General features: G+C 36.2%; 1 protein-coding gene across 1 annotated transcript in view; it reads left to right on the top strand.

Moving 5' to 3' along the window:
* The window catches only part of LOC136027251 (protein phosphatase 1 regulatory subunit 14A-like), a 67,584-nt gene extending 41,499 nt beyond the window's left edge, over positions 1 to 26,085 (top strand). The window contains exons 4-5 of the mRNA XM_065704323.1: positions 11,861 to 11,902; positions 25,859 to 26,085. Of these exons, the coding sequence (XP_065560395.1) occupies positions 11,861 to 11,902; positions 25,859 to 25,900 (84 nt within the window). The 3' untranslated portion in view covers positions 25,901 to 26,085. The remainder of the gene's footprint in view (positions 1 to 11,860; positions 11,903 to 25,858) is intronic.
* Positions 26,086 to 26,451: the final 366 nt, after the last annotated feature.

Genomic DNA, 26,451 nt, shown 5'->3' with positions numbered 1-26,451 from the left:
ATACCTCGCTCTTTACCCTAAATTTTTTCAGTGTTTCAAAAAAATTCTTATTCTAATTAGCCGGCTCTTGTGTTTCAGGCTTATTATTTATTTAATTTCTGATCGTTTTTCAAATCATGTTAGGAAATCCGCCCCCCCCCTCCGTGGAAAATTCTCCTCTCCCGCAAAAATTCCGCAATGGGAAGTTCCTCCCGTGTACAATCCCTTCTCGGACAGTGTTATCCTCTCTGGAAATTCGCCCAGAAATTGTCTTGCAGACACTTCCGTTTGGAATATTCTCCTTCGCCTACTTTCATTTGAAAAAAGACTTGTTTCACATTTAATTTCTAATCGTTTTTCAAATCATTCCGGAAATCCTCCTCCGTAGAAACTTTTATATGGAAATTTCCCCCCCCCCCTCCCAATTGAAATTTTTTCTGGTGGATAACTCCCTAATCATGAATTTTTCTGCTGAAAATTTCCCCATGGAAAATTTTTCCCTCTGGAAATTCCTCTTCTCTAAAAATCCTCCTGACAATTCCAACCCCTGGCAATTTCCCCGGAACATACACAAAAGTACACAAATAAAAAAAATCTCATGCAGGAATTCTGTAAAATTCCCCCTGGGAAATTTTCCCTTGAAAGTTTATCTCTGGAAACTTCCCTCTCCACGAAAAGTTCTCACCGTGGGACACCACCACCCCCCGCAAGAATTTTTAATAGGTAAATTTCATAACTTACAGCCTTTTCCTCAGAGGTTATGGGGGTCATGTCATCCCCAGAGGCGTGGTTATTTTACCTTTTAACAATGCTGGACAAAATGACTATCTCAAAAAAATTTTCGGACGACTTTGGGAAAAAACGGGGCTAGTTGCCCCCCCCCATCTTTTTGGCCACTTTAAAAGGGAACTAGGACTTCTTAATTTCCTTTCGAATGAGTCCTCTCTCGGTCTTATACGATCATTGATTCAATACGATCACCCTGGCGAAAAAAAAAAAAAAAAAACACGCATCCGTAACCTTTGTTCTGTCAAAAAAAATACAAAACTTCATATTTTCCCTTTTTCCCCTTTTCAAAAATCACACAAATATTTTCAGGCTCGTAGCTTATTTGACGGGTAACATTAAACTTAATGAATTTTATATATTTGTAATCCGCATAAAAACCAATTCTTTTGATCTATTGTTATCAAAATTTTGATTTTTAGAGTTGTGTTGCGAGAGCTACACTTTGGTTTTGTCCCGGTTTTTTTTGTTTTTTTTTTTTTCCTATGCCGCCGATCTCAGCTTATTCCTGGAAACTGGTAAGGGTCTAACCTGTGCGGTTTTTACGGAAAGTGTGGACCTCAGGCCGGATTGATGAATATGACATTACATTTTGGAAAGCTCCGTAAAACTCTTGCCTGGGGCCAAAAAGGATGGTTTTTGCTTGTCCTCGAGCCAGAGCCTATGGTGTGCGAAGTGAAGTGGAGTTATATAGCCTATGTCAGAGAGGAGTATCTGAAGTTGTGCAGCCAAGCTTTCGTTTCATCAAACCATGTTTCTGCTTTCGAGTGGAAAGCTCCGTTCTAGCAGGCAAGCAGGCAGGCACCAGTTTCAAATTGAAGATGGACTAAAATCTATAAGTGTTAAATATATGCGGTAGTTCCCCGGCCCCACAGCCAATATATCTTCTTTGAGTGATAAATAGAAAAATTTATAGAAACAAAAAAGTGCGATTTTCCCACGGGTCCGAAAGTGCTGCCATCTATTGTTTCTAGCCATTTCTGTTCTTGATTTCAGCTGACTTTACCATTCTTTTTTTTTCTACTTGGGATTGCAATAGAGAAATGGTATCAGATATACCTCTTAAACTTTAAAAGTTCTCTCATTGCTAAAGAAATTAGAGCTTATCCTTTGCTCCTTTCTAAGTGGTGGTGTTAGAAAGTTGGCCTCCGGCAAAAAAGTCAACTTTTGAACTAAGACAGATAGAATTTTTTTTTCAATGACAATCGATAGATCTTGATGAGCTGATCAAAGTATATGTCATCCATTTTTTGTTACAAAAATTCCTTCATGACATACACCAGTTTGAAAGTTTCAAGGGGTTGACAACTTCAGTGGTAAGGTACACACTTGAACCAAAAATAGGCCGATACCAATTGTGAGATATGTAGGGGACTTCCAAGCAACAGTCGATTATTAGCTTATAATCATCTTTGGCAATGAGGGGTTTGCAACTTTTGCTGATTGGTGTACCTATTATCTGTTTCTGGTGTAATTGATGGTAAGAACAACTTGGTTCCCGATTGTAAGACATGTAGGGGAGTTGTAAGTAATAATCGGCTGTTAGGCTACAATGACTTCAGCGACAAGGGGTTTGCAACTTTTGCTAGTTGGTGTACCCATTATTTGTTTCCGGTGAACTTGGATGTATATCACGGGAGAGGGACTTGTAAGTAAGAATCGGTTGCTAGAGGAGGTTCATCAGAGGCTAAAAATTTGTGCAAATTGGTGCACATCTATGGTATTTGATCCTGAAAAGTCACGAATAGCTTTATAATACCAACTAGATTATATAAGATAATGTTCCAAGTTTCCATCGGTCACGATGTCTACGATTGAAAAGGATAAAGTTCAACTGGCTGCAAACTCAATTTAGTCCCTTCTTCCGATATTCTTTTGCTGTTGTTTTTTCAACGCTGAAGAACTTGATCATGTGATTACTGATTGTGTTCTGCTTTGAATATGCCGTTTTGAATGCTTTGATAGTTTTGACAACTTCAGAATTTAACCGATAGCGAAGAAACAAAACCAAAGTGTTGCTCTCGCAACACTTTTATCGGCGAAGCCGGACAAAGGTTGCCGCAACACTTCACGTTGCCCAGGCAACGTAGGTCTAGTTTCGGTTACTATTGTGCCGAGTCGCTCCTTACTTACAGTTCGTCACCACGAACTGTTAGCTCCATCTAGGGGCAAGCAAAAAGCGGAGTGCCTCGAACGGGATGGGACGTGGTCATTTTGAAATGTCCATGGACCAGGAATTTTGAAATTAGAAAGCACAAAGAGTAGTAATGTCCTCAGCTTTGTTGGCCTCAGGTTTCGCGGTGCTGCGAGGGGCTGTTAGTAGTGGTAATGAAATTGGTTGTATGTTTGAGTATGTTATTCTGCTTTTATCGACTATTCTTTTGTACAACAAGATTATTTGCATGGTGTAAATGTACATGATATTAATAAAAAAAAACAACTAAGTTTTCTTTTGAAGGTAAACAGGAAAGTAGAAACTTAAAGCTAACAAGAATTACTGCTTCGTAGCGTATGCAACACTTTTCTTAACTGTTAAGAAGGAAAAATCTTAGGAAAATATTTCTTGCTTCATAATATGCAGAAAAGTTGTAGTTAACATATTTCGGCTGCAATTCCACTTTACTTTACCCCCAGCCCCCCTCTAATGTGCAAATATACAGCCCAAACTATATACTTCCCAAGCATTTTGCCATGTGTCACTCTTGTTTCAACCCGCGTACCCATAAATTGAATCAACTGTGACAAATTCAATGAAACGAAAAACTCATGAGAAATATATAATTTGGGCCGTATATTTGCACATTATGGGGGGGGGGGAGGTAAAGTACAATGGAATTGCAGTCGAAATGTGTTAACTACAATCTTTCTGCATGTTATAAAGTAAGAATTGTTATAAATATTTCCTTCTTAACAGCCCCAATTCTATGCTTATGCCTTTTCGAGTACCAGGACATGCCTCACAAGAACTATTGATTTTTACAAAAAAAAAGTTCAGGTTTACTCCTTTTTTCTTTCGGACCAAATCTTTGTTTTTAAGCTGCCATAGTAGTAACATGATTGCAAATTAACAATAAAGAATCTATTTAAGAATAGTTGTCAGTTCCACCCTACCTATTTTTAGTGACAGTTATTTATGTCAATTGATAAACAAGAGAAACCTGTCTGTCTTTAGTTCCCCGTCGTTTTGGCCAATTGGTTGTTGTTATATGTCTTCCAGGCCTGAGCTATGTATATTTAAACGTTTTAATGTCGTCTAGATGTTCCTCTCATATCAAATTTTTAGAGAATTCTTAAAGAATTGGGACAAAACAAGATTTAGTATGAAGAGCGAGGTATTAACGAGGGGACCAACTCCCTCATATATATATAATCAAAAATATAAGAATATAAAAGTTTATTATGTAAGTTAATTCTTAAGTTACGTATATTTTTTACTGATAAAGACGTTCGTTAAAAATTAAAAGATCTATTTGCCTTTTTAAGTAACCAAAAAACTGGAGGGCAACTAGGCCTCCTTCCCCACCCCTTATTTCTCAAAATCTTCTGATCAAAACTAAGAGAAAGCCATTTAGCCAAAAAAGGAATTAATATGCAAATTTCATTTTAATAATTTATGCACGGAGAGCCAAAATCAGACATGCATTAATTCAAAAACTTTCAGAAATTAAATATAAAAAAACAAGTTTTCTGAAATGAAAGTAAGGAGCGACATTAAAACTTACAACGAACAGAAATTACTCCGTATATGAAAGGGTTGTCCCCTCCGCAATCCCTCGCTCTTTATGCTAAAGCTTTTAATTGTTTTAAAAAGTAGAATTCTGGTAAAGAGTCAAACTTTAGCGTAAAGAGCGAAGGATTGCGGAGGGGACAATCCATTTCATATACGGAGTAATTTCTGTTCGTTTTAAGTTTTAATGTCGCTCCTTACTTTCATTTCAGAGAACTTGTTTTTTTATATTTAATTTGAAAATAGAAGCCTGAAACCACTGAGGGTTCTCTGATACGCTGAATCTTATGGTGTGACTTGTTTAGATTCCTTGACTTTTTGGGGATGCTCCCCCCTTGTTTGAAAATAAGGAAAATTTTCTCAGGCTCGTATATTTTGATGAGACGCTAAACTTAATGAATCTTATAAATTTTGAATCGGAATAATAAGCCGATTCCTTTGATGTATTGTTGATATAAAATTCCGTTTTTTAGAGATTCGGATACTATTGAGCCACGTCGTTCCTTAACCATGAAACTAAAGAAGTCAGCATAATATTTGTTAAGACAGGGCATCAAAAATAACTTCTCACATCTTTTAAACTTTCCCACAAGAATGTGTCACGTAAATGAGTAGTCCGATGGGCTGTCTTTATATTTAAGGATTTGCACGCTCGAACATTTAAATTAATGACATCTTTAATTTAAATTAATTAAATTAATTAAATTAATTAATTAATTAAATGTTAACCATCTTAAATTTAAATTAATGACATCTTCTCATTCGGTAGTTTCTTTTCAAAGTTCGTTTTTTTGTTCTCACTTATTAAGGAGGTGGGAGGGGAGTATACAAGAAGATGGATTATCAACCTATAGCCAAGGGTTTTCGACCATGGAGATCATAACGCTAACCGCCTTGTGATTCTTGGCCTTCCCTCTCCGGATTTGGCACCAAAGAATCTAATTAGTGGAGTTATTGAGTAGAATTTATATTCGGCAATAGCTTGTACTTGAACAATAAGCATCTTGCGGTAGCCAGCTAGCTTTAGTAGAGAATATTTAGAACCAAACGAGGAGACGCATTCTAACATGAACTCGTAACATTCACGTTGTTGTTTACTTACAGTTCAGTACCACGAACTGTTTGATATCCCCTTTGAATTCAGCAAAAGCACTGGTTTAGTCAATTATTTTCATTCACTGTCTAATTAAGCTCAAGGCTTTCGCCCTTCAGGTGTTTAAAATTTAAAATAGCTTCGTTCCCTCAGTTGTCTAGCTCGGGAGCTCGAAACTCCTAGTCGGGGATTTACACCATGACAAATCGATTGGCAATAGTAGAATTTGCAGGGTACTTGTGTATTATTCAGAACACACTCAATAAGTGAGGTTAGGTTATTTCGTGAAACAAACTACGATGCAGACACATTTTATGAGAAAATCTGGTTTCATAGCCACAAAGACAAAAGGTTAGGTTAGGTTAGAATTATAAGCTGTAATTTTACAATTGTCCTAATAAAGTATTATATTTTCATTATATTTTGTTTTATTTCATTAGCTTTATCAAAAGTTTGGGCTATATATTTGCACATTAGGGGGGGGGGGTGCATTATATCAAATACCTAGCTTAACCTAACCACTTTTATATATAAAATATTTAATTAAAATATACCTGCATCGTACTTTGTCAAACAGTTCGTGGTAACGAACTGTAGTAAGGAGCGACCCGGCTCAATAGTAACCAAAACTCTAAAAAATAGAATTTTGGTACCAATAGCTACATCAAAAGTATATATAAGTTTCATCAAGTTCAGTCTTACCCATCAAAAGTTACGAGCCTTAGAAAATTTGCGTTATTTTAGAAAAACACCCCCTAAAAGTCATAGAATCTTAACGAAAATCACACCATCAGATTCAGCGTATCAGAGAACCCTACTGTAGAAGTTTCAAGCTCCTATCTATAAAAATGTGGAATTTTATATTTTTTGCCAGAAGGCAGATCACGGATGCGTGTTTATTTGTTTGTTTGTTTTTTTTGTTTTTTTTTTCCAGGGGTGATCGTATCGACCCAGTTGTCCTAGAATGTTGCGAGAGGGCTCATTCTAACGGGAATGAAAAGTTCTAGTGCCCTTTTTAAGTGACAAAAAAAATTGGAGGGCACCTAGGCCCCCTCCCACGCTAATTATTTTCCCAAAGTCAACGAATCAAAATTCTGAGATAGCCATTTTATCCAGTGTAGTCGAAAAACCTTATAACTATGTCTTTGGGACGACTTACTCCCCCACAGTCCCCGTGGGAGGGGTTACAAGTTCAAAACTTTGACCAGTGCTTACATATAGTAATGGTTATTGGGAAGTGTACAGGCGTTTTCAGGAGGATTTTTTTGGTTGGAGGCAGGGGTTGAGAAGAGGGGAATATGCTGGGGGAACTTTCCATCGAGGAATTTGTCATGGGGGAAGAAAATTTCCATGAAGGGAGCGCAGGATTTACTAGCATTACTTTAAAAAAACAATGAAAAAATAAATATGAAAAAGTTTTTTTCAGCTGGAAGTAAGCAGCGGCATTAAAACTTAAAACGAACATAAATTATTACCCACATGAGGGGCTCACCTCCTCCTAATACCTCGCTCTTTACGCTAAAGTATTTTTAGTAATTTCAACTATTTATTCTGCGGCTTTTGTGATTCAGGGGTCATTCTTAATGAATTGGGACAAAATTTAAGCTTTAGTGTAAAGAGCGAGGTACTGACGAGGGGGCGAACCCCCCATATCTATCTATCTTCTATATATATAAAAATAAGTTGTTTGTTTGTGTGTCTGTCGACTGAAGTCATTATAAGGATTGAGCTGCATGTCGTCATGAAGTTGTTTGTCGACTGACGTCATGTCTGTCAACTGATGAAATTACAGACCGGGACACCGGGACACAAATGACGACCGGGACACCGGGACACAGGGAATATAAATGACGACCGGGACACTCAAAGAGAAATTACAGACTGGGACACCGGGACACAAATCACGACCGGGACACAGGGAATATAAATGACGACCGCGACACAGGGACACAACTACAACGGGGACGCCGGGGGCACAGGGGGATATATAAATGACGACCGGGACACAGGAAATGTTCGAAGAGAAATTACAGACCGGGACACAAATGACGACCGGGACACAGGGAATATAAATGACAACCGCGACACAGGGACACAACTACAACGGGGACGCCGGGGGCACAGGGGGGATATATAAATGACGACCGGGACACAGGGAATGTTCGAAGAGAAATTACAGACCGGGACACAAATGACGACCAGGACACCGGGACACAGGGAATATAAATGACAACCGGGACACTCAAAGAGAAATTACAGACTGGGACACGGGGACACAAATGACGACCGGGACACAGGGAATGTAAATGACGACCGGGACACAGGGACACAACTACAACGGGGACGCTGGGGGGCACAGGGGGATATATAAATGACGACGGGGACTCAAGGAATGTTCGATTAGCAATCACCATCAACAAAGCTCAAGGGCAATCATTAGAATAATGAGGTATAGATTTGAATACGGATTGTTTTTCCCATGGACAATTATATGCTGCATGTTCAAGTGTCAGTAAACCTGACAATCTATTTATATGCACGGGGCGCGAAGCGCCCCCACCAACTAGGTGTTGGGGTGGTGCGAAGCCACCCCAACACCCCGAACAGAAAACATGAGAATACAAAAGTTCTTTACGTAAGCTAATTTATAAGTTACGTATATCTTTTACTTATAAAAAGATTCGTAAAAAATTAAAAGTCCTAGTTGCCTTTTTAATTAACCGAAAATCGGAGGGCAACTAGGCTTCCTCCCCCGCTCTTTTTTTTTCTCAAAATCATTCGATCAAAATTATGAGAAAGCTATTTAGCAAAAAAAAAATAAATATACAAATTTCGTTTTAATTATTCCTCTGCGGGGAGCCCAAATTAAAACATGCATTGATTCAAAAACGTTCAGAAATTAAATAAAAAAAACAAGTTTTTTTAACTGAAAGTAAGGAGCGACATTAAAACTTAAAACGAACAGAAATTACTCCGTATATGAAAGGGGCTTTTCCTTCTCAACGCCCCGCTCTTTACGCTAAAGCTTTTTATTGTTTTAAAATGTAGAGTTAAGAGAATGAGTCAAACTTTAGCGTAAAGAGCGGGGCGTTGAGAAGGAAAAGCCCCTTTCATATACGGAGTAATTTCTGTTCGTTTTAATGTCACTCCTTACTTTCATTTTAAAAAAACTTGTTTTTTTATTTAATTTCACGAAAGAACCTAACTTCACTTATTGAGTGTGTTCTAAATAATACACAAGTGCCATTTGCAGTCGCGGCATCTTGACCCTCTTTCAGCAAAAGCTGTTGTTTTAGGCACAAAATGGCAGAGAATGCCACTTTGCTGCGGCCCGATCTCTTTTGTTACTTAACAACGGCAATAGATTGTTGTTATTTCCGCCCCAACGAACTCTTTCGCAACATTCTACGACCAACGGGTCTGATACGATCACGCTAGTGGGGAAATGGGACGCATTTGTGTTACCCATGCATGATTAAATCTTTCTTGTTCAAGACGGTGAGGGGTCGTAAATCTTCTGCCAAAGGTTCTCAAAAGTGGTGATCCTGGTGGTGGACTTTTCATTCCGATCGGGTGCTATTTTGAGGGGATCCGAACTCTTTTTAAAATCCTTATAAATTTGTTTTGGCAATAAACATTTACCATTGGGGTTAACCGAAATAGTAGTTACCATTCTTAAATCTGTTGTTAAATGACATTCTTCTCACTAGACAGTTTTTTTTTAATTGTTGAAAATTCCGATTACTATGGCTTGTGGTTCGCTCTTTATTAGGTTGTAGCTATCGCTGTAGCCTTGATCTTTGTCTAACTTTCACGATGAAATTAAATAGTCAACACGAGTTTTTTTTTTTCAGGTTTACATTAAATACGGGTTGTGCCTCTCACCTTTTGATATTTTTCCACAGAAAAATGTGTAATATGTCAAATAAAGAGTGGAAGGGGATAAGAATGATCGGCATCTTTGAGGAGTTGCAGATAAAGAATGCAATGGCTTATGAAATATTGTCTATATAAAATATGTAGAGATTTTAGAAAACTGAAAGATATTGCAAGAATTTAAATGCGTCATTAAAAGAATTTACAGAAATCCGTATTGTTATTTTGGCAATTTTACGCCGCAATGGTGCGAGGAATTTTCAACTTCTCATAAGAAAAAGATATTTTTGCTATTTTACTTGTTTTATTTCAACGTTTTCGGAGAACTGATGAATTATCATATTAGGTACTTGTTAAATATCTTGAAAATGCTCAACAAGTGCAGTTAGGTTGTTCATAATGAAATATACCAAAATATAATGAAAATATAATACTTTATTAATAAAATCGTGGAAACTACAGAAGAAAATTATGGAAAGAAGGTCGCTCCAAAAGCATTATGTTAAATACCTAACCACCTCTATAAATTAAATATTTAATTAAAGTCTACCTGCATCGTAGTTTTTCTCACTGAGACTAAGCTAATTATAACCGAATGCGAACGACAAACCGGTCTCTCTCTCTCTCTCTCTCTCTCTCTCTCTCTTCCTCTCTCTCTCTCTCCCTCCCTCCCCCTCTCTATCTTTGTTCCTATATTTTACTTCCTAAGGGGGCTGGGAGGGGGAGATTCATAGGTTTTTGGATATGGAGAATATAACGATGCCCTTTTTATTCTTCCCAGCTATTCAACTCCAGAAATGGCACAAAGAAGTACCACTTTTGGTGCCCTGTGGCACTCTACGATATTAAGACGAAATACAAAAAGCACGAAGGAGTTTTGGAATAAGCAATTAATCATCTCTACGATGTAAGAGTAGCCTGCTAGTTCTGCTAGCTTGAAGATGGTTCTTGAGTAAAATGGGAACTCATTGTGGCATTCACGTTTTTCGCCTCGTTGTCCTCGTTTTTCAAGATGAAGGGAGTTCAAAACCTTGACCGGGGATAGTATAACTACTACTATTACTAATGCTGACAATTCACCGCTGCATCAATCCGCCTGAGGCCAACACAGCTACGCACACTCCTCCTTCATCCTAATCTATTCAAAGCTTCCGTCTTTACACCATTTCAGGAAGTTCCTATTTCCCTTAAATCTTTCTTTACGACATCCTTTCATCCCAACCATGGATGACTTGCTTTTCATTTAGCCCTAGACGGTTGACTGAAAGGATTTACTATACATGAGGGGTCTTCCTCCCCCTCAACACCCCGCTATTTATGCTAAAATTGACTAGCGTTTTCACGGGAGCATTTTAGAATTCAATAAATATGGACAAGTGGTTGCTTATTTGCCGATTGCCTTTCAAAACATCCGAATCAAAATTTAAATGATTCAAGCAAATTAACTAATAGAGATCGTTTTCATTTTTGTAAATAGTGATAAAAAAGGTGAACTTTTCATTACACGACTCTCGCGATCCAGCATTAATGGTTGAAGTGTTGAGATAAAAGTTAAAAATGAGCGCAAAGAACTGGGAGTTCAGGGAGTCTGCAGCCTTCCTGACTGATTTTTATTAGCGTTTTATTCTTCAAAAATAATTTTTTTTTTTAAATGTATAATACTTTCAATTGCTTCAAAAATGAATTGCTAGAACATCGATTGGTGGTATTTGAAACGATAAACTGAGCTCAAAATCAGCCTTAAAACAAACAGAGGCTGCAACAAATAATTGCAACGAACAAACAAAATGATCAGTAAAAAAATCAAAACACTAATGAAGTTTTAACGAGTTTGGGGTAATGCATCAGGAAGTATATTTGGACAACAAGTTGAATTTCGGTTTCTTAAAAAGACTTTAAAAGTTCAATTAAAGCAATACACTTGGTGTTCAGTAAACCGCAGTTTACGGGGTAATCCCCGCACACTTCTTTGTTTTACTCATGTTCGATTTAAAACTAAATTCTTTTTTTATCGTAATTTCGTCTAATCTAGGTTTCATTGCTTCATTTAAATTAATTTCTATTTGTTTTAAGTTCAACGTCTTATTCAAGTTGATTTATGTTCATCATAAGTTTCATTTTTCGCCTTTATTGGGCGAAAAATTTTAAATTTAATTTTTTACAAAATAAAGACAAATAGTGATGGTCCGGCAAAGATTCTATTTTAAATTATCTACAGAAACTGAGTGTCTCGCAGAAATTGAAAACTAATTTTCATAGTTTCTTTTTTAAATTAGGCTTTTTTCTTTGTTTGTTGGTCATGATCCTTATTTTGTTTATTGAAACAACTCTTTACTTTTTTGTCGGTTTTTCAGTATTTATGCAAACAACTCTTTACTCTATTTTTCTCTGTTTTGTAGGACCTGTTGTCAGATGCCAAAAAAACTCCAGAAGCAGTTTCGGTGAGTCTTATATCTGATTATGAACAGAATGTTGTATCCTTTTTTGTTAGGTGACTGTTGAGTGTCACATTTCTGTCGTTTAAAAAAATGTTGTATTCCGTTGAAAATTAAATTAAAAAATAAGTTTTTTCAACTGAAAGTAAGGAGCGTTATTAAAACTTAAAACGAACAGAGATTACTCCGTATATAAAGGGGCTGTTCCCTCCTCAACGCCCCGCTTTTACGCTAAAGTTTGACTCTTTCTCTCAACCCTTTAAACAATAAAAAGCTTTAGCGTAAAGAGCGAGGCGTCAAGGAGGGGACGACCCCTTTCATATACGGATTAATCTATGTTCGTTTTACGTTTTCATGTCGCTCCTTACTTTCAGTTGAAAAAACTTGTTTTTATTTAATTTCTGGACGTTTTTGAAGTAATGCGTGTTTGGATTTTGGCACACCGTACATGAATAATTAAAATAAAATTTGCATATTAACTTTTTTTGGCTAAATGGCTTTCTAATAGTTTTGATCGGACGATTTTGATAAAAAAAAAGGGGTGAGGGAGGAGCCCTAGTTGCCCTCCAATTTTTGGTTACTTAAAAATGCAACTAGATGTTTTTATTTTTTTACGGATGTTTTTGGTAGTAATAAACACACGTACCTTACGAATTAACTTACGTAACGAACTTTTATATTTGTGTATTTTTATTACGTATATGAGGGGTTTCGGCCCTCGTCAATACCTCGCTCTTTACACTAAAGCTAAAAATCTTTAAAAGTAACCCCTGAATCACAAAGGCCGTAGAATAAATAGTTGAAATTACTAAAAATACTCTAGCGTAAAGAGCAAGGTATTTTGGAGGAGACAAACACCCTTATATACCTAATAATTTCTATTCGTTTAATTTTTAATGCTGCTTCATGCCTCCAGTTGAAAAAACTTTTTTATTTTTTTTCTCATTATTTTTTTTTTGGGTTTAAATAATGCTAGAAAATCATCCACCCCCTTCATGGAAATTCTCTTCCATCATGATAAACTCCTCCATGGAAAGATTCTCCCACGTAACTCTCTCCCTCCGACCCCCCTACCCATCGCGAAAAAGTCCCCCTGAACACGTCTTCACACTTCCCAATAACCATTACTATATGTAAACAATGGTCAAAGTTTGTAACATGCTGTCCCTCTCCTAGGGACTGTAGGGGATTAAGCCGTCTCCAAAGACATATTTATTAGGTATTTTGACTATGCTGAATAAAATGGCTATCTCAAAATTTTGATCTTGGGATTTTGGGAAAAATGAGCGTGGGAGGGGGCCTACGTGCCCTCCAATTTTTTTGATCGCTTAAAAAGGGTACTAAAACTTTTAATTTCAGTTAGAATGAGCCCTCTCGCGACATTCTAGGACCACTGGGTCGATACGATCACCCCTGGAAAAAAAAACACGCATCTGTGATCTGGCTTCTGGCAAAAAATACAAAACTCCACATTTTTGTTGATAGGAGCTTGAAAATTTTTACAGTAGGGTTCTCTAATACTCTGAATCTGATGGTGTGATTTTCGTTAAGATTCTGTGACTTTTAGGGGGTGTTTCTCCGTATCTTCTAAAACAAGGCAAATTTTCAGATAAAATAAGGCAAATTTTGAGACAGCCATTTTGTTCAGGATAGTCGAAAAACCTAATAACCATGTCTTTGGCGACGACTTACTCCCCCACAGTCCCCGGGGGAGGGGCTGCAAGTCACAAACTTTGACCATTGTTTACATATAGAAATGGTTATTGGGAAGTGTACAGACGTTTTCAGGTTTTTTTCTGATTGGGGGAAGGTAGTTGAGGAGAGGGGGTTACGTTGGATGATTTTTCCATGGAGAATTTATCATGGGGGAAGATACATTCCATGAAGGGGCGAAGGATTTTCTAGCATTCTTAAAAAAAACAATGAAAAGATAAATATGAAAAAGTTTTTCAACTGGATGTTAGGAGTAGCATTAAATCGAACAGAAATTATTACACATATGAGGAGGTTCGTCTCCTCCTAAATACCTCGCTCTTCAAGCTGACGTATTTTTTTTTGTAATTTCTACTATTTATTCTACGACCTTTGTGATTCAGGGGTCATTCTTTATGAACTGGGATAAAATAAGCTCTAGTTTAAAGAGCGAGGTATTGACGAGGGGGTGAACCCTCTCATATACGTAATGAAAATATACTAATATAGAAGCTCGTTACGTAAGTTAATTCGTAAGTTACGTATATTTATTACTAATAAAAATATTCGTAAAAAAAATTTAAAGTTCTTGTTGCCTTTATAAGTAACCGAAAAATTGGAGGGCAAATAGGCCTCCTACCTCACCCCTTTTTTATCAAAATCGTCCGATTAAAACTATTAGAAAGCCATTTAGACATAAAAAAATTGATATGCAGATTTTGTTTTGGTTATTCACGTGCGGAAAGCCAAAATCAAAACATGGATTAATTCAGAAACGTTCAAAAATTAAATAAAAAACAAGTTTTTTCAACTGAAAGTAAGGAGCGACATTAAAACTTAAAACGAACATAAATTACTCCGTATATGAAAGAGGCTGTTCCCTCCTAAACGCCCCGCTCTTTACGTTAAATTTTTTTATTGTTTTAAAAAGTTGAGTTGTGAGAAAGGGTCAAAATTTAGCGTAAAGAGCGGGGCGTTTAGGAGGGAACAGCCCCTTTCGTATACGGAGTAATTTCTGTTCGTTTTAAGTTTTACTTTCGCTCCTTGCTTTCAGGTGAAAAAACGTGTTTTTTTATTTAATGTAAATAAGGAGTGACCCGGCTCAATAGTAACCACAACTCCAAAAAACGGAATTTTGATACCAATAGGTATGTCAAAAGAATTGGCTTTTGATGGTGATTTTAGATATAACAGCTGCATTAAGTTTAGTCTTAACCATTAAAGGCTATGAGCCTGAGAAAATTTGTCTGATTTTCGAAAAAAAAAGGGGAAACAGTCGATAAAAGTCATAGAATCCTAGGAAAACCGCACCATCAGATTCAGCGTATTAGACAACCCTTCTGTAGAGGTTTAAATCTCCAATCTGCAAAAATGCGGAATTTTGTATTTTTACCTGAAGATAGATCATGGATGCGTGTTTATTTGCTTTTTTTCCCAGGGTGATCGTATCGACCCAGTGGTCCTAGAATAAAGTGAGAGGGCTCATTCGAACAGAAACTTAAAGTTCTAGTCCGCTTTTTAAGTGACCAAAAAGATTGGAGGGCAACTAGGCCCCCTCTTCCGCCTTTTTCCCAAAATCGTCCAATGAAAATTTTGAGATAGCCATTTTGTTCATCATAGTTGAAAGAACCCAATAAATATGCCTTCCGATATAACATGACCCTTTCTCACAGCCCCAGGGGAAAGGTCTTTAAGTTATAAAATTTGTCCCTTGTTTACGCATAGTGTTTGTTATTTGGAAGTATGTTTACATTTTCCGGTGGGAGGGTGGGCGATCTTCTGCTGGGGGTTTTTCCATGGGGAATGAAGTTTCCAGGGGTGAAATTTGTAGGGGAGCTTGTTTAGGAAGAGGCAATCCCCTTCATATACTTGATAATTTCTGTTTGTTTTAAGTTTCAATGTTACTCTTTACTTTCAGTTGAAAAAAAACTCGTTTTTTTATTTAATATTTGTAAAGCTTGATAAGGGTCAGTAATGTTAATCTGACTGTTTAATTATGCATAAATTATTCATTGGAAATTGTATTGTTGCATAGACATCGTGAATAAGCAGAATTTGTTGAGCAAAAAATTAAAAGAAAATAAACCTAAGAAATTGTGTAAGAGTAGTGTTTTATTTTGGGGCTTTTACTTTTGTTGACTTTTTTTTAATTACTAATTAAAAAAAAAACTTTCAATTTTTTTTTTAAGAATAGCAAAGAACTACATTAAACCGAAGATGAGCAAAAAACACAGTCATATAATTTTTCAGACGTCAAACTAGTATAACTACCATCATCAAATAAATGAAACCCATGACGAACAAAAATTACATTAAATAACCAAGTGAAAGTCGAAACGAACAGAAACTAAAAGGATTAGGGCTCACGCCCCCTGTGCCTTCTGAAGACATTGGTAGCTTTGAAATGCAGTTGCTGGATTTAAAAACAAGGCGATATGGCAATCTAAATTTGAACGTCTTTGTGTTCAATTGGAAATAGTGGAGAGAGAAAGATGTGATCTTACTTCACAACACAAGTGATCTGCTTTAAATTATCTGGAGAAGAAAGGCATGAACACGTTCGACGCTTGGAATAATATTCCTGACTCTTACGATTAGCTAAAATAGCTTGCGTTTGCTGTTCTTTCCCCTTTCGGTTCTGCTCACCGTCTTATTGATGAGAACTTGGAATCATGCCAAAAATTGAAAACAGAAACATGCAAACCTGACTTATTCAGACTTTGCAAGGAGATGCAAGGATATTGTTTGCATAAATAAATATTTATTAAGTACGAAATTTAGTTTTGTTTAGTGTACTACTTATTTACTACAAAAAAAGTTTACTCAACAAGCAGATTTGGCTCCTAATTCTTTGAAAATTATTATAATGTTCATATTTGGCTTTTTGGCTTATAAGTTTACCGACCACTCCTCTAAGCTGTTCCTGAGATATAGCCGAATCAAAAGTTTTAGTACCCTTTTTAAGTGACCACCAAAAAGATTGAAGGGCAACTAACAACCTCCCACGCAAACTTTTTCCTCAAAGACATTCGATCAAAATTTTAAGATAGCCGTTTGGTTCAGCATAGTTGAAAGGTCCAATAACTAATGCTTTTGATGATGAAATAGCCCTCTATAGTCCCTGGGGAAAGGACTCACAGCTTGTTCATATATAATATTTGTTATTGGGAAATGTACGGACGTTTTTCGGGTTAATTTTCTGCGTGGAGGTATTTTTCGTGGGGAGGAAAGTTTCGGTGGGAATTTTCCACAAGAAATGTTACACGGGGGAGGGAGGGAACGGGATTTTCTGGCATGCTTTGAAAAGTGGTCAGATATAGAATTTTAAAAAACCAAGATTTTTCAACAGAAAGTAAGGAGCAACGTTACAACTTAAAACGAAAAGAGATTTTTCTGTATATGAAGAGGGCTGCCCCTTCCTCAACTCTAGCTCTTTACACTAAAGTGTGACTTTTTGTCCTGATTCTTTAGGAGATACTACTCAAAACACAAGGGACGTTGATTTTAAAATGAGAAGGATTTTTAAGAACTTCAAGACTTTAGCGGAAAAAGCGATGATTGAGAAGGGGTCCCCCTCCTCATATGCGGAATAAATATTTTCGTTATAAGTTTAATTGATCCTTATTTAAGTTGAAAAAATCTTGTTTTATTAAATTGGTAATTACAAGAAGCCAGCAAAAGAATTTGCTAAATATCGGAAATATTAGCCGTCATAACCCTCTATTAATATTATAAGCATAGAAACTAGTCATCCCGTTTTGCTCTATTGGCTGGTTTTTATGGCACCTGGTAAATACCAAGTGCCATATAGCGATCGCAAATTCGGTCAGTCTGTCGGTCCCGGTTTTGCTAGTTTAGGCACTTTCAGATAAGCTAGGACGATGAAATTTGGCAGGCGTATCAGGAACCAGACCAGATTAAATTAGAAAGATTCGTTTCTCCGATTCGACCATCTGGGGGGAATGCGGGGACGGTTAATTCGGAAAAATTAGAAAAAATTAGGTATTTTTAACTTACGAACGGGTGATCGGATCTTAATGAAATTTGATATTCAGTAGGATATCGTGTCTCAGAGCTTTTATTTTCAATTCCGGCGGGATCTGGTGACAATGAGGGGGAGTTGGAGGGGGGATCCTAAAATCTTGAGTGGAGGGATAGGGATGAAACATTGTTGGAAAAAATAAGCACAAGTCCTAGATACATAATTGACATAACCGGAACGGATCCGCTCTCTTTGGGGGAGTTCGAGGGAGGGTTAATTCTGAAAAATTAGAAAATATGAGGTATTTTTAACTTACGAAGGAGTGATTAGATCTTAATGAAATTTCATATTTAGAAGGACCTCGTAACTTGGATCTCTTATTTTAAATCCCGACCGGATCCAATGTCATTGGGGGGAGCTGGGGGGCCGGACATCTTGGAAAACGCTTAGAGTGGAGAGATCAGGATGAAACTTGGTGGGAAGAATAAGCACAATCCCTAGATACGTGATTGAAATAACTGGACTGTATCCGCCCTCTTTGGGAGAGTTGGAGGGGGTGTTAATAGGAAAATTAGAAAAATTGTTGTATTTTTAACTTACGAACGGGTGATCGGATCTTAATGAAATTTGATATTTAGAAGGATATCGTGTCTCAGAGCTCTTCTTTTAAATCCCGACCAGATCCGGTGACATTGGGGGGAGTTGGAGGGGGAACCTAAAATCTTGGAAAACGCTTAGAGTGGAGGGATCGGGATAAAACATGGTGGGAAAAACAAGCACAAGTCCTAGATACATGATTGACACAACCGGAACGGATTCGCTCTCTTTAGGGGATTTGGGGGAGGGTTAATTCCAAAAAATTAGAAAAGCCAGGTATTTTGAACTTACGAAGGAGTGAGCAAATCTTAATGAAATTTCATATTTAGAAGGAGCTCGTAACTCAGATCTTTTATTTTAAATCCCGACTCAGCTTAATTATTCTTAACTTAAGAACGGGTGACCGTTCTTGAGGTATTTTTAGATTTTATATTTAGAAACTTGGGATGAAACTAGGTGGTTATAATAAGCAAATGTGGTAGATACGTGATTGACGCAACCGGACTGGATCCACTCTTTTTGGGGGAGTAGGGGGGTCCAGGGCTTTGGCGAGTTCGGTTTTTCTGAACGTGTTAGGACTATGAAAATTGGTGGGCGTGTCAAGGACCTGCACAAACTGACTGATAAAGTCGTTTTCTTCGTTTTGGCCGTCTGGGGGGGAGGCTGAAGGGAAAGGAAAAATTAAAAAAATGGGGGATTTTTAACCTACGAGTGGTTGATCGGATCTTTATGAATTTTTGTATTTAGAAGGACCCCGTGTCTCAAAGCTCTTATTTTAAATCCAGACCGGCATTAAGCCTCTGATTTTCCTTTTAAATTAATCTATTGATTCTTAGAAACTTGCTAGAGCTCATGCCATATGTGCTCTTGGCTCTTCCGACCTTGTCACAAGTGCCATATGAGCTCTTAGCTCTTGTCTAATGTTGCGCTTCAAATTCTCCAACAACGATTCGATTTGATAGATAAATTCTAAACAAATGTTTGGGAACAGTTTTTGTTTCGATGACGTAAAGAGAATCAACCTTGAAAAAAGTTAAAGATCATCTTTTGTTAAAGATCAGCAGTTTTTGTTTTTGTTGCGTTGTTACGCAACATAAATAGAAAATCGTCAGCTATTTTGTGGCATAAAGGTCCTGAGATCTTAAGACTGGTTTATTTTCTCTAATCACGATTGCTTTATTAGCCTCAGAAACAAAAGCAAATCTATTGTTTCAGCTTTTTCTAGATTTTGCATAATTAATCAGTAGCCGTATTATCATTACAAAGAATTGTGTAAACATTGAAAATACATATTCCTACAATACTTCTAGATATCTGCCGGGCTTTTTAAAGACTGATTTAAAAAAACTCTCCACAAAAAAGTTTTTTGAAAAAAAGTAATAATTTATATGAAACAAAGACGAGCAGACATAAATTCATATGATATATAATTCCAAACTAATAACGAACAGAAACTCCTATCAGAAAATAAATGAGACCAGATACGAACAAATTACAATGAATAATCAAATCAGTTTTAAAACCAATAGGAATTACCACTAAGACGTGTATTGCTAGCGCCCTCTAGGCCTTGTAAAGGTTAAGGTGACATTTTATATATATTTTCTCTTTTATGATGTTAATAGTTGAAAAACTGCTGAGAGAAATGGATATCATTATATATATATATATATATATATATATATATATATATATATATATATATATATATATATATATATATATATATATATATATATATATATATATCCATCTTCTTTCAGTAGTTCTTCCATTAGTCTATTCTTTTTTCTGTTTTTTTAATGTTTTGCCAAAAAAAGTATGTACAAAATCCATATCGTTTTCAATGTAACGCATACGATATTCAAGCTTTTTGTAGGTTTTCGGAGGGAGGAAAGGGAAAAAGTAGCACGACTCTTATTTTTAAACCTCGATTAGCCTTGAGGTCCCATTTCTTTTTGTTGCGTTGTTGTTGAAGTTATGATATATTAAACAAACTCGAAGAAAAAAAAAGGTTTGGAAAAAAACGATAACAATAATTTTCTGCTACAAATTTAAATAATGTTTTGCTGTAGAGATGAACTCTATTAAAGAGTACCTTTAAGTTTTAACTTCAAATGCTAAGCCGTTCTCGAGATCTTGTAGATATATTTTTTTTCGATGACTCAGATATGCAGTGTCTTTCGGTTTACCTCTCCCCAAGACTCCGTGAGAATTTCAACTATCCTAAAATCCATTCCCAAAATAAATCCCATGTTGTCCCAGGGGTCGTGAGGGTCATGTATTTTCGGTGGCGCATTTATTGAATCGCTTTACTATTTGGAATATAGTGACAATATCAAAGATTGTATCCCATTTCTTAGGGGCAGCAGGGGGAAAGGGTAACTAAAAAGGATTTAGGGGGAAATCTGGATGGCATTCAGTCCCAGCCGACCCTTAAAAAGGGCCTAGAACTTTTACTTTCTAGTTTCAATGGTCCGTTTACGCGATATTCAACATTAGGTATTATGATATCCTGGATACAAATAGTAGATATAGCTCAACCCTTCCAAGTCAAAATTCAACCTCTACTCCCCCCTCAACATCCCTGAAAATTTCAACTTTATAACCCTAAGCCATTCCCTTGATGTTGCAAGTATGCCATTTTTTCAACCTCTCGGCACAGAATGTCTTTTGATTTATCTCGCTAGGCTTATCCTTGCATAAATATTAAGACTCTAGGAGCTTATAGTGCAAAAATGCTACTTTTGTTTGGATTTTTTGCCAAATTTGTTATCCCTTCACTTTTTCCCAGCGATAAATTTGAATTTTTCTTGGCCTCGACCCCTTAAGCTATTTCCAAGATATTGTAAGCACTTCCAAAATTTAGGTGTACAAAAAGTGTTTTTATTTATTCGGGTACGCACGTTTCCATAGTATATTTTTTGGAAACTTTGGGAACCTTGGCATAGCGGGCAACAAAAAGCTGTCTTGGCTCGTGTCCCCCTCCCCTACTCCCAACAATATAATGTATGATTTGAATTACCCTAAGAACGCTGAAACTTTGAGCAAAAGCTTTGGACATCCAGGATCATACATACCCTCCTTTTCCATTATAAAACTTAGTTGTGAATGACGGGCAACTTGTATAATCTGCTGCTTTATAGCTCTTGTCATCTCCAGAGGGATATTTGTTGAACATTTCAAATATTTTGAACAAAATTTTGATTGTATGTTTAGGGGACAGGGGAGCAGGTAGTAAAAAGGTCATTGGAGAGACTGGTTGCCCTTTAATCCCTTTTGACTCTTAAATAAGGCTCTAGAACCTTTAATTTCCAATTGAATGAGCTCCCTCCGAAGTTTCTACGATCCCCCCTTCCATTCGAAATGGTCTGGAGAAAAAAAGAATAATACATGGAAGCCAATTTGCTCTACTTTAGCAGCGCTATGCCTTCTATGATTGATAGTGCTGATCCGTTCAGTTTTTCTAAATTTTCGTAGAAAACTAGAAATTTTTCCTACTTTTAGTCAGCACAGATTTACGGCTCGGTTTACTAATCAGTGCAGATTTCAGCTACGTCTGACCAGGCCTTTAATGCAGAAAGGATAACAAATATTTTTGAATGTTGCAAAAATTTCTCTAGCCTCCCGTAATTTTTCGTATTTTGTACCGTTTCCGCAAGTTCTGCAAGTACATTTTTTTTTGTAGAGGGGTCTAACATTCCGTAGACCTACGGATAAATCTGTAAAGGTGTAATAAACTGGGCATCATTAGTATAATTATCCACAAGCGGGTAAATTGGATAGTAAGGTTTGTATTTTTCTCAGTGCGTATGCGCATGTCATTGACACTGAAATTTCGTGAGTCATGAAATGAGCCAACGGTTTTTCGTATTGGAAGCAAATATTTGAATGGAATTCAATGTTTTTCACTTTGCTTGGGTAGTTTTTCACACATCTGGCTGGCTTATTAGATTGCCGCAAGTTTTTGTTATTTTTCATGGTATGCAAAACAGAATGAAGTTGAACGTTTCCTGATTATACGATAATCAGTTAGAAATGATTATTTATATTTAGAAACACAAATCTTTTTTGGGTTACGTGATTTTGGACATGAAGCTTTGTATATTGGCAAAAAATAAGTTTTTCTGATGAAAGCAAAAATTGAATTTGAAACCTAACTCGAAAAAAGTATTGCTTCTCAGCTTGTCCGACAAATAGCTGTGAAATCTGCACAAATAAACTGTCCTTATATTTAGAGAATCGTGCAAAGCACTGCTTTACTAAAAAAAAGACGGTTAAAAGATTTTTATAAAATACAATTATACAATTTTTCAGATATTTTTACGCTGGGAAAATAAGACCCTTTGTGAAGTTTTTATAAGATTTTAATTCAATTAATATATTAAAATCTTTTTGAAATAAACACGAACAATGGATTGTTCTCTTTTCGGATTTGAATTCATATCTAAATAATAATTTTTAGACAAATCTGAAATAAAGCTTAATGCTGGAACTACTCACAAACTTCAGAAATGCCCATCACGGATTGAACCTACATTTACTGTACAAAAAATGCAATTCAGGAGTTTATCTAATGATTTATTAGCGCTTGATTTCAAGTAATACTAAATTGCACTCGTTGACTGCTTAATGGCTTTGGCTTCTATACTGTTTTGTTTGTTTTTTTTTCTGCCAGAGATTTGTGGAAAATTCTCTATGTTTAAATCTCATTTTGAAGCTTTTTATGCCACTGCTGGCGGAAGACTGTTGAATAGCCTTATAAATCAGCCGGCTAAACCTGCATGGCTCTCTCTAACGACTTCTTTGGTACTAGAACTATTTTTTTGTGTTGGTTTCTTAACTCAAGCGAAGCACTAATTTTGCACAATTATACAAATATATATATAATGTTTTTGCGATTATTCCAAAACTATGTGTTGCATGGGCTGGGAGGTGATGGTTTTCGTTCGTCTTGATTTCCAATTTTGTTCTTCACTTTCATCAGGAAATTTTGTTTTATTCTTGCTTGTTTTTAGATTATGTTTGACTGGGCAGTGTCTGAGATAGGAAATGTTTTTGTGTAATTTGACCAGGTTCTAAAGACCCCCTAAAAAATCCACCAACAAAGTTCACTTAAAAATAAAACTATATCTTTCCTGCAAACAGGTGATTTGTTTCGGAGAGGTTCATTTCTGGTCAAATTCGATTCGTTTTACCTATTTTTCCTTGGGAGGGGAGGGTAGGAATTCTGTACCAGATAGAATTAATAAAATGGATTTTTTTCTTTTTTTGTTGCTTTTAGAGGCAGTGGTTCCTAAGTTTTGTCAGATACCACTATTCTTTATAAAAACTGCATGTCTGGTAAAAAAGAGAGAGAGAGACCGGGAAGCTCCTATGCCTCAGCCTCGCGCTAAGATATAATTTTTGGTGATTTTCAATACGGGTGACTGTTACGGGTTTTAGGCCGCGGAAATCCCTAGGGTGTGCTTTTTATTTGATCTTCGGTTGGATTCAAGGGACTTAAAGCCAAGGGTGTCGCGAGGAAATTTGCCGGGAGGTGGGTGCTATCAGGATATTTGTTTTGGCCATGATTCAAATGAAGAGTATTTGCCACTGTTCCTCTTTTAATGCCCATTTGGCACTTGTCGGTGATTGGAAATACGTTCAAGAATTATGCTTAGGATCCATCTCAGAAAACGAGTTTCATAGCTACAAAAACAAGTGATGGATGATACAATGCATTGGACTGAGACAGAATGCATTGGACGTATAATTTGGGCTATATATTTGCACATTAGGGGTAGGGTTGGGTTATGTTAGGCTGGGTTAGGTTACGTTAGGTTGGGCTAGTTTTACATAATTTTGTTTCTAAAGTATAATTTTATCATCGTGTTTTGTTCTTTTTCATTAGCATGAACCTAACTTCACTTTTTGGGTATGTTTCCAATAACCGACAAGTATCCATTTTTTAAATATCTTCTTGTTTCCCTGTGGAAAATCTCTCCCCTAAGCCCCTCCTTGGGTTCCTCGGACAGGCTGTAGGCATTCCTCCCCCGGAAAATACCACAACTCGAGGAAAATACCCCCCGTGGAAAAAATGAATACACAAATCATTTTATTTCAAATGTTGAGCATGCAAATGAATTGTGAATTTTATTTCACAGAAAGACACAACAAAATAATTACAAGGCGCTATGAGCTCCAGAAACCAACGCTTTTCTGAGGGGTGGCCGGGGTTCATCCCCTCCCCCCTGTGGAAAATAAGGCTTTTCCAAATTTGAAGATTTTATTTGGGTTTTTTTTTTTAATTTCCGTAGGAGGAAGAATTTTGGTCCTTGTGTATTATGCGCCACTCACTCAAGTTTACGCTGTGAAAAACTCGGGAACAAACCTACTTTTTCGTTACTTGAGTGGGAGTTTACGCTGTGTTATTTGTTTTTTAGCCTTTATTGAGGTTGTTTCTGTTTGACTTGCTCCAAAATTGAGGTGCAGGGGAGAGCGGGGCTGGTACATCACTAGTTTTTTTTTTTGAAGCGAATGCCATATATATATATATATATATATATATATATATATATATATATATATATATATATATATATATATATATATATATATATATATATATATTTCTGCAAGCATTAAACTTCCGTACATGAAAAACTGCAGATAATGATTATTCAAATGCGATACTAATTTATTTTGTGCTATTTTATGTAAGCTACTAGTAATTGTACCCTAAATATATTTATTCTAGAGTTAAAACTATGTTTTTAGATACGGATAGCTGGTAGATTTTTTCATCTCAATGTTTACTGCACGATTAATACCGAATACTGGGGAGGCAAAATATTGATTGTTTACCCTATTCTGCCAAAACATTTTTGTAAAATTTTTGGTACCTGAATGTATTATTACTGGAAAAAATTAGCTAACCAAAATATGAAGTGTTGGCAAATTTTTTATAGATTATATAAAAAATTTTTATAGCTTTATTATATAATGAACAATATTCATAAGCCATTTCTGAGTTTTCTAATCTTTCTATGCATGAGCACCATCTGTGTTGTAAATCGCTGAAAATATATCATATTGAGAGCCAGGAATGATTTTCTAACAGTGATAATTCAAAAATAGTACGTTTTTCAACATTCTTATTTTGCTGTAAGCTGCATGTGTTCTTTTATTGATTGAAATACCTTATAACCAGTGTGGGGGGATGAGGATGTTTTCTTTAAAAAAAATTAGCGAAGATACAAAAAGGTATTTAAAAATGTAGGTAAGAGATATCCCGTCTCCCCGTTATTTGACGTCCTTGCCCATTGCGCAAAACAAGTATCTAAGTTGATCATTTGTACCAGGGAATGCTTCTTTTGCAGATAATGATTTTTTTGTCAATATCATTCGATACTGATGAAACTTCCTTTCATATTCAGTGCTGCATAATATGGAAGTACTAGCGAAAGGAAGTCTTGGTATGAAATGAACAACTGAGTCCCTTTTTTGTCAAAAAATTGTAGCAGTTTCCGGTAACTTTACACCTACAAACAATAGCTGCAAGCTGAGGACTTACCTCTGTATGTCGATTTTGTTCTACTTGGAAGTACTTCCCTGATTTTTAAGTTCGGAATTGAAAGCTTTTTTTATTTGTTTATATATTGTAATTACTGCTAAATAATCTAAATTTTTTATCCTGTTTTTTCTTTTAGAAATTCATCGAAGAACTACTAGAGAGGACAAAAATTCTTTGAAGCCTTTAAAGAGGTTGAAGACTAAAATATAAACCCAGATGCCATTTGATGGGTATGCTGATACCAAGATAAGAGAGTAAAAAATGAAATAGATTTATTGTGTGCGTATATCATGGATTATTTCTGATCAGGTTTCTTTTTAATGCATTTTTGTAGTTGTATAATATTATTAATTTTCGTTTGTGGCTGTGTAATAGTGTTCTAGTTACAAGAAGGTTCTATAGTGGTTTCTAGCTCAAGAAGTAACACCAATGTTAGTTTTGGGAAATGACGTAAATAGGAAGCTGGTTTGTTGGTCTTGAAAGTTGAAAAAAACTTAGTTTTTTACTTCGTTCTGTGTTGCAAACTGAAGGCTCATGTGCTTCCTTTATTTTATGTCTGAGTAGTCTTATCAGATGAAGTCGACTTTATACCAACTTAAACTTTCAATTTAACCTAAACACAGTCCATCCATGCTTTAATATATTTTTTCCGAAAACTTTCAGTTAAATGGCTCTCTTGACTCTGAAGAAAATTTCCACCCCCACCCCTCAACAAAAAAATGTTACCCT

Source organism: Artemia franciscana, chromosome 5 (assembly GCF_032884065.1).
Source record: "Artemia franciscana chromosome 5, ASM3288406v1, whole genome shotgun sequence".
Lineage (NCBI taxonomy): Eukaryota > Metazoa > Arthropoda > Branchiopoda > Anostraca > Artemiidae > Artemia > Artemia franciscana.
The sequence above is the reverse complement of the archived record's forward strand: the minus strand, read 5'-3'. Positions and strand labels throughout refer to the sequence as shown.